The 16536-nt window shown below is 38.0% G+C and overlaps 1 protein-coding gene across 2 annotated transcripts in view; it reads left to right on the top strand.

Moving 5' to 3' along the window:
• Window positions 1-8138: 8138 nt before the first annotated feature.
• The window catches only part of LOC111243318 (proton channel OtopLc-like), a 42230-nt gene continuing 33832 nt past the window's right edge, over window positions 8139-16536 (top strand). The window contains exon 1 of one of the 2 annotated variants that reach the window (XM_022788670.2): window positions 8139-8653. In XM_022788670.2, the coding sequence (XP_022644405.1) occupies window positions 8196-8653 (458 nt within the window). In that variant the 5' untranslated portion in view covers window positions 8139-8195. Of the gene's footprint in view, window positions 8654-13212; window positions 13538-16536 lie in introns of those variants that run through there. The other variant, XM_022788673.2, reaches the window with a different exon arrangement.

Below are 16536 nucleotides of genomic sequence, written 5' to 3'. Positions count from 1 at the left end.
ATACTGTTTTCTACCATAGTAGATACTAAAGTTTACCTGTGTCCTTTCAACTGTGAACGCAGCTCTTAACACATGCTTCTGCTTAAAATTACGCTTTATAGTGTTTCTCATCGCAGGGAAAATATTTTCCTAGCAACATTTTCTATTATATCGTGTGTATCGTTATTCCTGGATAGATTCATATCAAAATAAGACTCTCTAAAACTGATCGAAAATCATACCGTCGTACTCCGTGAAAACTGCTTCAGTTATTTAGAAACACAGCCTTACACAAAAGGGTCCCGTTGACAGAAACCACAGAACTCTATTCCAATTAAACTACCACAATAGCAATTAGTATTGACTATAGCAATCTAGGTTTCATTATAGGCTAAGCTAGAATTTAGGTATAATGGCCGATAGGATTGTAGACAGTCTCTTTTCCCATACTCTCCGCAAAACTCTCTGGCGGAAATTTCGCCATGTTCTTTATCTACGATCCGGCGGCTCCCCTAATACTTTGAGCTGACCACCTCTTATGGTACTAGCCAACTTCGTAAACTGTAAACTGACCATCACTACCATCACTACCTCGTCATATCCACCTCATATTGGAGTACGCAACACTTTACATACAGTTTTTATAAAGATCTAGGTGCTTCACAAATTCTTAATATGGCGACTATCAATGCTGGAGGAAACATAACATCTCGAATAACCTCGAATATTTAAATATTAGAAAATCTAGAGCTATGCAAGAAAATGCTGACCGCGCAGTGAATAGAATCAATTTCGAATATGGGTGAAATGGGAAAGTCACGTAAGGCCAAGCCTCAGTGTGAAGCAGCTGACATATCCCAAGAAGCTAGCACAGAGATTACTGGTACAAATTCTATTTGTGACCTTAATAGTGACCAACTAGGACCAACTGGATTTAGCCGATTCATTCATTTCGTAGGTTATGCCGTACCCCGACAAGAGCGTTTTTCGAAAAATACTCTAATAGGGCAACTTCACAGTGTCACTAAGCGTATGGGAAGGAGACGTCTCTTCGAACCAGCTGATTGAACGATAGCCTGTCGTCTGATATTTCAGCTCGTCATAAAGTGGCACTGTTAGGTGCGGTGCAACTATCAGTGTTCTCTGATGTGGGCCCGAGGCAGTTCATGTCGAAATTTAATATGCCCACACTTGTTGCCCGCAAGGGCAGTGGAAGGAGCTTTCGTCATCATTTTAATATTGGGTCCGGAGCGTTATGGCTGTATAAAAACGAGCAAGACTATGCTCTAATCTTAGTAAAATCTTAATATTCGCCTTAAATGGTGCGGGCATCATTAGAGTTCCTTCCGGACTTCACTCAATGGCATCTTTTAGGTCAAAGAGCAAGCAAACTACGTGTAAACATTTCGTAAATAAATTGACGTGTAGGTCTAACTTCAAGGTTATCCTTTTACAGCTAGGACCAAATACGCTACTCACTGGTGTACACTATCACTCATAGAGCATCACAAGCTTTAGAATGCAAGGCGATATCCACATAATTCATAAGGCCAAAGATGAAAAAGACAGCACAAGCGATTTCTACAGTCAAAAAGAGCATATTGTACACTCCTACACTGTTCCATCCCGAAGAACATACAAATATTGGTCTTACCATCAGTTACTAGTAGGACAATCCAATAACCAGTCTTGGCTGAACGGCAACTCTCTAAAGGAGACAAGTCATCATAGGCGATGTCTACCAGATCGTAAAAAAACAACGGCCTTACAAGCAAAAATAGAGTTCGACGAACACAAGAGTATCAGGGGCAACAAATCAAACAACTATGATATATGTCCAACAAAGCCCTACCTAAAAACTGCTTAGCATTTATCTGGTACCTGCCGCCTGGGAAAAAACAGATCCAATGGCAGCTGCGAACGAGAACTTTCATGTGAGGGAAATTACGAATGCTAATGGCTCCATGCTTGTTTTTCCGACTATAAGACCGATCATTACCGTTTGCGACTTGGCTAAGATAGCCCCGCGGGAATTGTCGCAATATAGAGAGCATTCATACAAGACATGACCAGGGTTTTTACAGGTAACTGAAATTATTTTCGTCTTAATAATTGGAATCACCGTTACGATTGACTCAACGGTGACGTGCTAAAAGAGTGGTTTAGCTGCTTTCTATTGTATGTGGCATTCAAAATACACATTTATTGGTTCACAAGGTAAGTACCCGCTCGCACCTACTAAGCTCAATCGGATCGAACTTAATTATTTAGACATAAGCAACCCACCGTTAAAAAAAACATTTTCTTTTACCAGCAGCTGCTCCAGGATACAATGCGCCGAACGGTGGCCAACCGGTGTATAACTACGCCGCGTCAAAGGCGCATCAAGGCAAACCTACGAGCGACCAATCTGACTGATATTTTTGGCGAGCTTAAAAACTCACTGGGAACTACAGGGCGCTGAGAAATGGTGCAAAATGATGTCTGCAAGGTTGTTAACTTAAAACAATAATAACGACGAATATATTAATTAAAAGGTAATGCGTTTGAATATAGCGGTTCAAACTTTCGTCACAAGAGGTCGCTGTACCGTACGCAAGAGACTAATACAACTATACTTAGATTAATACTTTTTCTCTCTACATTACTCTATGCGTCTGCACACTCGTATGTGTATCTCACAGCTTTTACAGAAATGTATATATAAAAGCTAACTAAACCACTACATTTTATTAAGTAACATTATTATCTCAGGATAAAATACAGACTAAAGTGGCTTACGGTTTCTTCCAGTATATATATATATATATATATATATATATACACAAATATACAATGTAATATCTGCTAGTTATTTGAGAATAACTTTCTTTCATTAAAGTTTATACTAAGCTTTAGATTCAGGTACATTATGATCGTATCACTTTTTCCATTTCACAGTTTTTCACAGAAGAAGCCTAATACAACTTGTAAAATCTATAAATATTCTCTAGCTTTTGATTATAAAAAAGATAATAGTATTTAGGTTGGTAAATTGTTAAGTAATACTTATACACAGCAAATTAGTCTAGGCTGATGCACGAAAGCGACACTCCTGCTACAATGTTTTACATATCAACTGTGAATATTTATGCCGGCGTCCCTAGTTTCGACATACCGAATCATCGTAGAAAATGATTTATTAAACGTTGAAAAAAACTTCAGAGTGAAACTCCACATGGGATATCGTTAACAATATACCGGACCGAAAAACGTCGTCTGGATGTTTTCCTTGTTTTTCATAAGCAATGAAATATTCGATCTACAATGGATTACAGCCTCCATCAACATATAGGTCCCATGTTCCGTATAAATATTTGTATATAAATTTGACCTAAAAAGATTGAAGTTAGGTCAGAGTGGAATAAACATTGTATGACGTCAAATAACATATGCTGGCCCTAACTCAATAGTTTTATGTAACAACGTTTCGCTAAATAAATCCTGTCACCATCATAGAATACCGAAGTATTGAATGTCACTCTTTTTCTACGAGTCCGTCGAACGGTTATTACAGGCGGCTATAAGCAACAGCTTTCGAAGAATCGATCTATTTTAACCTATCTTCGTTCCATGTACTTTCGAAATACCGTATTTTAGGTGCCCGGGAAAATTTGAAAGTTTTATCTGACAAGTACAATTACGTTTCTAGGAAACATAATGCACCTCATTGCATGCGCCAGGATTTTCAAACATTTCAAAATTAGTAAACGACGGATCGGGTCGCTAATTTCTTAAGTGTTTTTTGACGCTACTCCCAACGCTAGTTTTAAGATTGTGCTGACTGGTAACGACGACGATTATTAACTGTCTGACAATTCGGTTGATTTTTCCCCTGCAGTGCTCGAGATTATTGTTGATGTTCTATTAGAAGAACGTCGATTTTCGCATTTATATGAAAGTTTTTATAGCTAAGTCTCTAAATATCAATCCGGAGTTCGTTCGACAATTGCTGCACTTAAGCGTTTGATTGCGGCTCGGTACACGGTCGGTTTATCAGCTATAACTCACTCTAAAAGCCTTTCGCGAAGTGCATAATATACCTTTTCCCTATTAGCTCAATTTTGAATATTGAAGACAACAAAACTAAATCTGCTAAGTGTCATGTAAGCAATCTGTATAGCAAAAAGAAGATGCCAAGTTTGTGCAGCGCTTTATTTGCCCATAGGTTTTGGTTGCCCTTGACGAAAAAAGATCATTCGGCCTTACCGAGCTACCCTCAAGCGTCCCTTCATTCATCAAGACACTGTGACCTGCCGTTTACTGCAAGCGGCGTACGTTCATCTTTCTTTCAAATTTAGTTTGCCAGAGTACGTTCTTTTCCACCCCGTTAAAGTCCGCTTCTCTAATCCGAATGATGAGAGCTCACATTAATATCCCTCAGTAACGTTCCTTTGTACTGTTTGAGTATTCATTTTTGGGAGAACATGTTAAGATATCTAATTGTATTAAGGTTTCGTTTACTTTCTTAGTAGAAAGAACTAGTTAAACTCCCTGACAGCCCAATTATTCGTGGTCTATACCGACTCTCGAGCGATTGAGCTGTCACTTTCGCAAACATTTTAAAATAATGCTTGCAGGTTCGTAGGAAACTTGTTTTCGGTGATCTAAAATAGTTGATAATTCGATAGAGTGGCTTACCATACTCAATAATTTTACTGCTTTCGAGGCTCGGGACGTGAATAAAGCCAAAATGAACCTAATCTCTTCGCCTTTCTTTTCTAACAGAAAGAAAAAAGAAATTCGCGGAGGACGCTGAATCACTTAATAGTATGACAGCACTTATTATCTGGTAAAGCTAACTCGACAAATAGAAGCTTATTACTACGATATGGATGACAGCCTCGTACTTCATCAAAAACCCCGTTCATACATTTTAACTGATTTGAAAGCATCCAAATTTATACCACCAAACACGTAAGAAGTTTTTGTATCTTCTAGATTTGCCAAGGAAATGAGGAAATGAGTAAAACTTTGCTTTGATGAATTTCAACTCTACATTCTTTGATTCAAAGGAACTCGTGTATAGAATCCTCCTTAAGCAAAACATTATATTGGATTCAAGTTGGAAAGGGTTGCATAAATATATAATTAACAATTAGTTTCTGGTGACCAAATCTGGAAGCTTGTTATCTCATATAATAGTAGGAAGCATTTGACACATGCTGGCTTGAAACTGAAACAGGTCCATCTATGAATGTGTTAACAGACCATATGCGACTGAATTCAGCCTCCTAATGTACAGCAGAAAAGAAAAGAGTAGAAAGACGTATAACATCTACTCGATGCAAAAAACGTATATGTAAAAGTGACGATTGTTTCTTACTATGCTCCATTGAAACAAATGATGCAAGAATCTCTTGAATTATTGATCTAAAGGCATAATTCGTTCGTATATGTATCCATATCTTCTGGTTACATTTTCTTATCCTTTTACGAATATATTAGATGCATAGGAGCTTCGTATTTCCATTGAAAAGCATGAAATGAAAAGAACCTTACCGCGTGCATATTACATTATACTAACTTTCGCTACGTAATTTTAACAAGAAATGAAGTGGGAAACGCAGCATAACCTATCATGAACATCAAATTATGTCGTGCAGTTTGTCTCTTGCATCCTTCAAATTTGAGATCGACTTTGGTCGCTTAACGAATTCATATATGGGCGAGCCATGTCAAGAAGGTAAGGCCAGAGTCAGAGGTGACCTTCTCAAAATAGTGTAAATAACACATAACTACGGTTACAAATATAGATATTTTGTGTGTTTGCAACCGCTAACCTAGTTATGTCAAGATCGAACAGTTGGCCGTAACTATTGTGACACAGAAAATGACAATAAACAAGGACCACTTCATACTGCCACATGCCTGTCGTTTTTTCATCGCTGCTTCAAGGTTTATCGTTCAGGCGCTTAATGTCGGCATCATCGTAGCACCATTCAACCATTTGTAGGAAAAGCTGTAGGGGTTCCTCTTCATAAAGCATACTACACCGTCTAAGTAACGACATTTAGTAGTAGTTCGACGTTGACAAGGCCACAACGCGAGCAAACACACACTAATGAATTATTAATTCTAGTTTTCGCCCTTAGAAATAAATTAAAAACGAAAATATGACACATATCCTCAAAAAGATAGCTAGAAGAAGGATATAGGAAAACGCTTCGACAATTTGGGTTTATTTGAATCACTTGCTGCTTTTTGCCCCAGTCTATATATTGACTATTTTGATTAAGCAGCTTCCCTCTCTATTTAGTTGTTCTGTTTGATTTTCATTTTTCCATCCAATGGGAGAGACCCGCGATGATGTTTCTCTTATTGCTAATTAGACCGATTGTTGTTATATGTATGCAAATATGCATGACCTTGAATACATATAATTATAGGTTATAATTATTAAAGAATTATACGTACGCCATTCGATAACTTAGTGACTATAAAATCAAAGCGTATTCTCCCATCATGGTCAAAAACGACATTAACTGAAAAAAGCTCTGTGCCGGATTGACCCGCATTGTCCTTGCCATAATCAGTTTAAAAGCATAAAATCTCGTAGAGTATAGCGGGGGTCTTAAAGTAATATGTACGATATCTATACAAATATGTATATCTAGTGATGATATATATAATGATATACAATGAAAGTACCCACATATGCATGAGCTCATGTATATATTTCCTCAATGATGAAAGAGCTATACGAGCCTAAAATTAGCCAGTTATTGATTCAAAATTTCCGAGCCTACTATATAGTCTCACTTAGATAGATGGATTATATTATGTTATCTATCAACAAAAGAACCATCGTCTCTATTCGCCCGTTTAAATACGGTCGCGTCTCCTTCCTCGTATGAATCCGATTATCCTTCAAAATGTTGTTGAAAAAATTGATGTAATAGCATTCTATATTCGATCAGATCTAATACTAACCTCATCAATTAGACGTCTTCGGAAAGAAAAAAAAAAGCTATGCCTTCCAGTAATTCCCAAAACTAGAGGGAGCAAATTTATTAATTCCCTCCTAATCATTAAACGGTTAAAAAGTGATATCATAAATAGAAAAAAAATCCAATACAGAACTCTTAGAATGTCATAATGTAAACGAAAGTACTGCGAAACGTACTGCTTGTGCATCTTCGCTAACATGTGCCACTTTGATTAAGTGGCATATTTCGAAACTATGATATAATTTGATATTATAAGATATTATAAGAGCTGTAGTAATTTAATTACAGATAAAATTAAATTAGAGGCGAAAGATAATAACAGCAAAAAATGGTTCACATTTTTAGAATGTCCGTAGCAGCCGTAATGAAACTTAATTTCTCGAACCTACCACAAGAGGGCGCTGTTCAATGTATGCCTCGGTCTTTTGTTCGTCTACTTCGAGGAGGCGCTCACTGAGTGTTGTCTGCTTGCTTTCTTTTGTCAGATGTTGAGTCTTATGATCATGATCAACCCACGCACGGATGGAATCGATCCGTTGGCGCGAGACGACAGGCTGCTCTAGTGGGGATGGCCTCTGGTGATCAGTCAGATCGTGTAGATCAGTTAACGTTGTTTGCTTGGATACGGAAGTGCGTGGTAGGGATTCACAACCATCTCCAGCGTCTACTCATTACGTCCATATCATTGTAAGCGCGGTGTCGTTGGTTTGCGTGCTGTGTTTTTAACGAGAGTTCTGTGATTACGCTAGCTGCAGCGGCTATAGGTGACACTCTCGTTCAACGCTGCCGGCTATGTGTTAGCATCGCATCGACGTTGATCAGTATTACTAAAAAAATTTCCTGGAACAAGAAAGTCTGTGTTTCTGGAAAAAGAGTGTCGGTGCCAGCTATAATTCTTACGCTCGTGTCGACACAATCTATTCACTCATTAACTTTTTTTGATTCTACTATATATCTGTATCGAGTTGCTAAGTGTACGAAGCATCAATACGAAGGTCTTGTACGTAACATCGTTGTTCTAGCTGCTATTGCTGTTGTTGTTGTAGGAACAGGTCGCCGGTCCGCTCGTCCACTCATCGTAGTAACTGCTGGCAGCGGAAGCTCCGCCGATATTAGGGAGATAGTTTTGTTGTCCGCTTACCATCATCGAGGTTTACTACTGCTCTCCACACGTTTGCACCCTTCGCTCATCCATCCGCACCATTACGAACCAACACAAACGAAAACATGTCTCGCCTTAGAAAGATATTCTCTCGCAAGTCTATCACAGCTATAGCAGCGCCGTTCACCTTCCAGGATTCACAAACCGGGGTGTTAGAAGTAAACACAAGCTCCCGTGGGTCTTCTTACCTCAATTTGGATAGTGAGCTCGATTCTGATATGGACAAGATGATACCAGTGGTGCAGGACCATCCCTTGTCACGTGCATCACTTAGAGCGGAAAATAATAACACAGTGGATGTCCAACAACTCGAGAGTTATATAGGTACTGCGAAAAACTTCAGAGATTATCCAACAGGAGAAAAGAATGATCAAAATCGGTCCAGGGTAAGCCTTGAGAAGCCGAATACTAATTTGTCAATGATGCTGGGCAGCAGTGCGGGATCATCGTCATTAGAGGAGGAGGGCACAGCCAGCGATCCTGAAGAGGGTCTAAGTGAACCTTTCACAAAGGACCGTGTAAGGTGAGTTTCGATCAATTTATTATGTTGTAAAGTCCTAATGGACATGTAAACCAGTCCGTATGCAATGCTTCTCCATAGCAAATCCATCCAATTGTTTGGACCATATCGATGAAGTGTTCATGGGATTCAGTCTGATGAATTATGTTTCTTTAACTCACATCGTATTGCATGATTAAACGATCCATTTTTGCAGATTAGTATGACTGAAGTTCTGACAAATTTTAGAATCAAATCAAACCTTAGAAGCCTCATCATCTTTTTAATTCGGTCAAAATACATGTTTGGCCCATAAGAAAACAGTTATTGTTAACTCGGCATTTTTATAGTTGCATCGTGTAAGGCACAATGATGTGCCTCAGCTCTTGATTTACTTGTTATTATTTATTCTGTATATGCATTAACTTTTATAATTTACTAATGCGTATAAAATCGCGGAATCAAAGTGCCTGATGGAGCTAAAGATGGATAGATAATCACATGACAATGCTATACAATGAGGTGCCTGTCAAACTCTTCCTAACTAAAAACGGCGCAAGAGGACGGCTGTGCGTCTAACGCGCGAGTCTGCTGTATAATAACGCTAACACTTTTCTGGTTGCCAGTTAAAGATGACTGGTTCGTGTTGGAGTCTATTCATTTCGAGATAAGGTTTACTTCTTTGAAAAGAGGTTCGCGATTGCCGATAGCTCCTCTTTTTGTCGTTGAACACATCAAACGTTAGAGACATCATATACTTTTTGAAACCGTGTGAACCATGTGAATATCTTAGAAAAGTGTTTCCACAAAAGTTACGCGCATGCCCTCTTGCTTGTATAGCAACTAAGATGAACTATATAGCCATTTATTTGACACGAGTTTTGGGTACGTTTCCAAAATGACTTATTCGAAAAGTACGTAACGTGTTTCTACTTGAAACGTATGTTTGTCATCTCTCTCATCATTATAGTAACTATAATGCAATACATTTTGATCTAAAAACAGCTAGAACATGGTTCATCAACAGGATGAATGCTGTTTCTGTTGATATAAACTACAGTTTCGTTTGATTGTAAATTGAATGAATGTAACAAAAAAAATAATAAAAAATCGCCAGCCAGCAAAAAAAAACTGAGCCGTATGGACTAATCTAGATACCAATACAATACGCTGAGAGGAGTGCTGCATCAAAAGACCCATAATTGGTGGATTATTAGTATACTCAGTGTTTCAAGGGACGGACTCAAATATGGCCTATCTATCGCTATTAAAAAGATGCGGATCAAGTACACTTTGGTCATACACTAGTGGCGCCATCTCTTCGATAAAGTAGAAATGATAATGTTCGCGAGAACTTATCTATAGAAGCAACACGTATGCTATGGAAAAAATGAAAAAATCTGTGGCTTTCATGTATAGCTTAAGGAAAATAAATATCCGTATACCAATAAGTAGCATATTTACGAATTATGAACAAAATAGGAGCCAAGCTATGCTAGTGGCAAATAGTCAACTGAAAATTAATTAATCTCTGATTGTGGATATCGTATTAGTTTATGCAGTATTTCTGCGTAAAACGATTAACTCTGCTATGACTGAAAAAAAATCGATTATTCTATGTAAATATAGCAGTACTATGTGTATCTGTTAAAGCAAAGAGAGCCATTTTCTAGGTGTGCGATTCACGAACTATTTGAAAATTCGTTAATAGAGGTCTGTTAGTTGTTTTTTTCGAAAATGTGGAGGGTAGCTAGAATATGCATACAATGGAAAATTAAAAAGAAATTACTTAAAACCTTCCATACAGAAAATACTATCCTTACCTACGTCTCCTTTTTTCCTAAATTTTGTTACAGATTTTCTTGAAATATTTAACAAGGTTTGGCGCATTAACAAGTTTAAGGAAGTAATATGTATATATATATATATATCTATGTACATACTTCGGAAGTGATATAAATAACTACTATGGAAGCGATACTTATGCAATAAGTGTCAATAGAACTGGAATAATCAATTATAGAAAAAAAATCTAATGATGTTACAAATATAACTGCACGGTCATGTATATGTGCATTTGTTAATTATAACTTTAGTATGTTCGCCGCTGATATCGAAACAATAAACCTCGTTGATCCCTATTAGATTATGGAGGTATCGAGTAAAATGAAAAGTATTCTAATGCAGCAGATGATGTTGAAACGGGTAAAGTCAAAAAGTTCACATTAATTCTTCTGATGCGGCTTAGGTATTTTTTAAACGCACTTAGGATGGGCTCAAAAGGAAATTCAACTCGAGTATCGTCTGATATTGATCAAGAGAGAAATGTTATAATGATTTGTAGCAATAAATTAGTACGAAGTACTTTACATAAGTTGGTATTGACAATTTACTTATATATTTATGAAACGACAACTATCGGCTTAAGGAACAAAATAGGGGAAATAAAAGAGAATCGATGCATGAATGAACTTTGAATATTGGCCGATGCGATACCTCTCTTGATCTTATCCTAATGAATTTTATTCGTGTTTGACGAAACGCGGCCTAAAGGAACCAATAATAGACTGTAATATATGTCTCGTTATTAGGGATCCTTTTAATTTGCATTCTCTCTCGAGATTCTAGTGATAGTTTCTTAGAATGTTCTGCAGCGTTCGGTTCACAATACGGAATACAGTAAATAGTAGGTACAACAATAATAGTATTAATCAATACAAACAGCTGAAAAAAAAACGAAGTTTTTTTATACGTACAAAGATTTATATATATATATATATATATATTTAACATAGCAAGAGGTGCAATTAAAATAATTTTTCGAAAAAGATAAAAAAAATAGCTAAAGTAGGCCAAAAGTGGAATTTGCGCAAACCCGCAGTTTAAAAAACATGTTCTGTGCAAAAAGTAAGTTAATCGATAAAGCAGCGTATACCTAATCCGCTTTTATTTTTTTTTCTAGAAGCCTACCTTTTTCAAAAAGTCAGCCGAAGTTTATGAGAAGTTCTTCTACCCCCCATATCCTCTTTATAAATACATTACAAGTAGCAGTTAACAAGAACGTCGACAGTTGATCATAAAGAAGTGCTTATAATAAAATTTTACCACATCAGCAATGTGTCAGCGCCAAATAATAGCCTTAGCTATTAAGCACATATTTATATTAAAGAAGGCAATTTTAAACGTTTTGAAATACCTCCGATCTCCACGAACGACATTGTCGCAACAAGAATAATACGAATTGTATATAGTGCTGCGGGGACAATACGCTCACAGACACGGTGGCACGTGAGGCACAATTCCATTCGTATTCACTATGCCTGATCGTCGCTTCCTCCTTGAGCCAATTACCCCAGATCGTATCCGCCTGTTGCTCAATGTTGAGTGATCAATTGTATGTCATTGTTATCCTTATTACTGCTTCTATCTGTATTATAACGCTGCTTAATACTACGTGCATTTTGTGCAGAGAGGGCAGTCCTAGGACGCATATTTTGAATGAAGCGCCTATCGTACATAACTTTAACTTGAACTCAAATTCATGTTTCCTGCCATGTATCCAAATGCAGTCTGCAACGTCTCCTATTAGATTGAAATCTGCAATGTTCGTAGTTCGTTCTGCGAATGCGTAGCTATCTTACGTTAAGCCCGTAGAAACACTGCATGAGCAGAAAAAGACGACGCGTTACTTAGTTGAAAGTAAATATGGATGTGTTCTTATTCATACATTCAAAAAAGCCGATTGCTTTTTTTACTTCGGTTGGATCTCTTCATGTAGTCCATGATGGATTCACGGTCTGTGTTAAGCTCGACGCTAAGCCCGTCGAAACGTGATGTCTTTCGTAAATTTTAATCTAGCTTGGAGGAATTTACAGTGGCATTATTTGGTTATCAAAAGGTTCAGCTACACCACTCGATTTATCTCTAGCTCGTCGTGCTGCGGAGGAGAAAGTACGACGAAGTCTATCAGACTTCGAGAAAAACTCTCTTGACCTGTAGACACGCTGGCTACTCACGGCAACACTCGTTACAAACCATCAAAAAGCCAAAAAAAGAAAAACCAGAGGCACAGCAACTTGAGTGTAAGAACCAGTGTTCTGTGATCTCGAGTATGAATAAGGTAATGGTTTATCTATAGAATAGCAATGTGTGATCTTCCGGACTATTTCACCAGCGACTTTCACTATCAATTATGAATACCTTTTTGGCGGAGACTTAGCTTTCTATGTTTACAATGCAATAATGAAAACAAGTGCTGATGTATGGAGGAAAAATAGTCGAACTGGAATGAAAAAAAAAACCTTTTAAATTTCACAAAACAGATCGAATAATAGCCGATCTTCATGAACGACAATGAAGACTAAAGACGTAAGGTAATTGTGCAAGATTTTTCGATTAAAACTATGCTCAGCGATAGAGCATTCTGACGACAATTGCATTTCACCTTCATATTGCAGTAGCAATTACTACTGCTGCTGCTGCTGCTGCTGCTGCTGTATATTCTCAATAGACACATGGTTGAGTGTGGTGTCCTCTCCTTGATAGGAGACACGCAGTTGTTCCCCAACCAGCAGCAGTTCATTGTCGGAGGAATGATAGCAGCAGTGGCAACGGCACTAGGATGATTACTAGTACTAAGTGCTACAGCCGTTCCTTTTGTCGGACCTACGTTACTCTTTGCTGCTCAGTCGCCTGAGCCCTCAGGTTCGGCATCTGATGAACGCATCGGTCTCTAGTACAACTGAGCTTTTTCTCTGTAAAGAAGATCGCAGAGTCGTTTCGCTGATAAACGCCTTTTGCCTACCTTACGCTGTTAGCTTTGACTGATTGCCGCAACGGATTCAGTGGACAAGTTTCTTTAACGCATATTCCGTTGCCTGCGTAGGCGATGCCGGGCACCGTCACCTTGTAAGTTGCTATTTTTCGCGTACTGATTTGCTCAAGCATGCTAATATTTTGCATGAATTCATAATGCAACCGTGCATTAGACGTGATCAAGTCTCGTTTCTCATGCAAATTCACTTATACCAATTCCGCATCTATTTAGAATCCCGTGCTAACGAGCAATTACCCGACCACAATATCGATGATCTGCTACAATCCCCATAAGCGTCCGCTGTGCAAATCAAAAGTAACATATTGTACAGTAGCACCTCGAACGACGGCACTGAACGTTTCTGTGGTACCGATTACCTAAGCGTGGTAGTCCTGAAGTGTTTTTTCGGCAGTGCCCCCAAGCATTGCTTCATCTTATTAATCATCTGGGTATGACCAGCTCATTCGCAAAGATCATTATTTTCTGGTAATGGGCGGCTTTGGGTCCGGTCAGTTTTAGTGACAGCCAATTATGTTAATTCTTCATCATCTCCGAGGGCCAGATAAACTTTTTGGGACCCTCAGTTCTGTCTATTAGTACAGACGCAAAATGTCGCCGGGACAGCCCTATTATAGATAGGTCGCCCATAAAGAATTTTGTTTTTACCATCAAATAAATGGAACGCGTGAACTGATAGTATCTATTTTCAAAACAACTTTGGTGTTTTCTTTCTGGTACAGGAGTAATTACGTTAAACGGTTGTATATTGTACAAAGACTAACAGAACCGAACTGTCGCTGTTAAAATCAAGGTTGACTACGTAACGCTAATGTGCGATCTAGTCGCTCAATCGTTATCGGAGAGCGTTTTCGGTATAGCGGGCTTTTCAAAATGAAGACTTTTAGGAGTGATTTAACTTTTTGTCGTTTCAACGGGTATACGGTTGCAGTAAGAGATCCACTTCACAATTCATTAGAGCGTATGAGGGACTAAAAATAGGCTGTTGATAAATAAGTTCTCAATGAACATGTATGGAAAAAAAGTTATTTAGAAAGAGGCGAATAAAGTGCTCCTAAGAAGTGGACGGTATCAGAGTCATTTTTTAAAAAATGCTTTAATATATTATAGCAAGTAGCAGGAACTATTTCGTCGTTTTGCAATTGTTTCCTTCTCAGACGTCATAATTTTGATTTAGTTGAATAAAAACAGCAAAAGAAGTAGCTACATTATAAGAAATAACCCGTGAGAGTTTCCTGTATAGAGTTACACGAGTGGCTGCGATTAGCGCGTATTCCTCAAATCACACGTTTAGGAAAACGGTACCTGTAATGCTACTCATAGGCGAGTCTTCCATGTTTATTTAACAGAACCTTTTTGTTACATTAGTTACTATCAACACAAAAGCCTACTAAATGTAAGAAGGTAATATGCCTTACGTGCTATATCGTTGTGTTGTAAAGGAATTCGTTTTTCTTAAGTTCAAATATATATATATATATATATATATATATATATATAGACTATTGTTACAGTACATTGCTCCAATCCTAGTTTATCCCTTATAACCAGCACAAGCGTCACACAAAAGAATCTTAAAGCGCAGATTCCATTTCTCATTGCCTTTAGCGGCACTCGCTGTTCGGGATAGATATCAGGCAAACACGAGGTAACGGTTACGGGGAATTCAAATTTTTAAACGACTTAAGAGGATTATCTAACAACAGGTATATTTTTCTTGAATGGACTTCATACAAGTTTTATAGATTGTTGGTTGTACTTTTCCCTTATACATGTTATCGTTTTGATAGTTGTCATCCATCAAACGTGGCCAAGTTAAATCATAGATCCGTATTAAGAAAACTCGTAAATATCGTTTATAAAGACACCTAATGTTACCTTGCTTATCGGCTCGCTCAGTATTGTATAGCGAGCTTTTTATGAGGCATAGCAACTCTGTTTAACATTCTCTCAACTTGAGTACTCTTTGCGCTTGGAACGGTAGTTTAATGGGAAATCCACCCAGCAAAAGGTCCTGTATTTATCTTTTACAGACGGCAGGGGTTCAAGGCTAAACTGCCTATGCAAAAGAAGAAATAATGTAAAAGCACAATGTTTTCTTATGTAATATATAATTCATACCTAATTTGCCAGTTTCATTTAAAATAATCTAATGTTTTCGGTGTTTTTGCGATCAGCGCCCTAGAACTGTTCGCAAGAGTGGCAAACAGCCACATTATCGTAGCACCATCGCGAAGACTTTTTGACATAAATCTTCTAATTCTAGAATTTGAATTCTGCCAAATGATCGACAACTAATTCAAACCATTTTATTTTCCAAATTAAAGATTGGGCTTACGGTGCACACTCACGTAGTACTTCTGCACAACTGACTGAGCAGGGTGCGCTAGCGAAATTTACTAAAAATAATATCTGCGTATTTGCGACAATTTCCATAATTAAAATAACGCAACTATAAATACCACTCTTTTGTTCGTGTGAGCTCTCTGGTAATTGAAAAAACACGTTTTTCCAAAGCTTCCCTTTACTTCAGAAAGCCAACTCGAAACGTACACTTATGCTCCCTGTGCTTGATTTGTGGCAGGGTAAGTTTGGCTTATAGGCGTACATATTGCTGTAAATAGAGGACAAAAACGATTGATAGTTAGCAAGAAGTGCGACGAATCGTTATCGAGTTCCGTGGGACAGCCGCGATAAAAGAGTAGTTTTTAGTGATGGTATATATGACGTTAGTAACTGAAAATGTCGCTTGCAGTAGCAGCAGGACTTCATCAACTGTAGGAAAAAGCAGCAAGCATAATCGTGCCGTCGGCAGACACCTGCCGTTTGTTTAAAGTTTTAGCTAAAAATGAGAGTAGATTTTGAAGTATGTTTATCCAGTTCCAAGCATAGCCTTGCTAACCCTTGTTTGATTAATAAGGTTTTTAGCCCGTGCTGACCATCAGCCCATACTCAATATATTGAACCACTCCGAATCTGAACTGTAAGCTATTATTAAGGGGGGCAACCAGGAAGGACCTCGCGGCATCACTGAGTCCCTTTTCATAGTCTGATCGGAATCCGCGAAGACCAA

Source organism: Varroa destructor, unplaced genomic scaffold (assembly GCF_002443255.2).
Source record: "Varroa destructor unplaced genomic scaffold, Vdes_3.0 BEIS01000001.1, whole genome shotgun sequence".
NCBI classification, from domain to species: domain Eukaryota; kingdom Metazoa; phylum Arthropoda; class Arachnida; order Mesostigmata; family Varroidae; genus Varroa; species Varroa destructor.
Note: the sequence above shows the minus strand (reverse complement) of the source record. Positions and strands in the feature narration are given on the sequence as shown.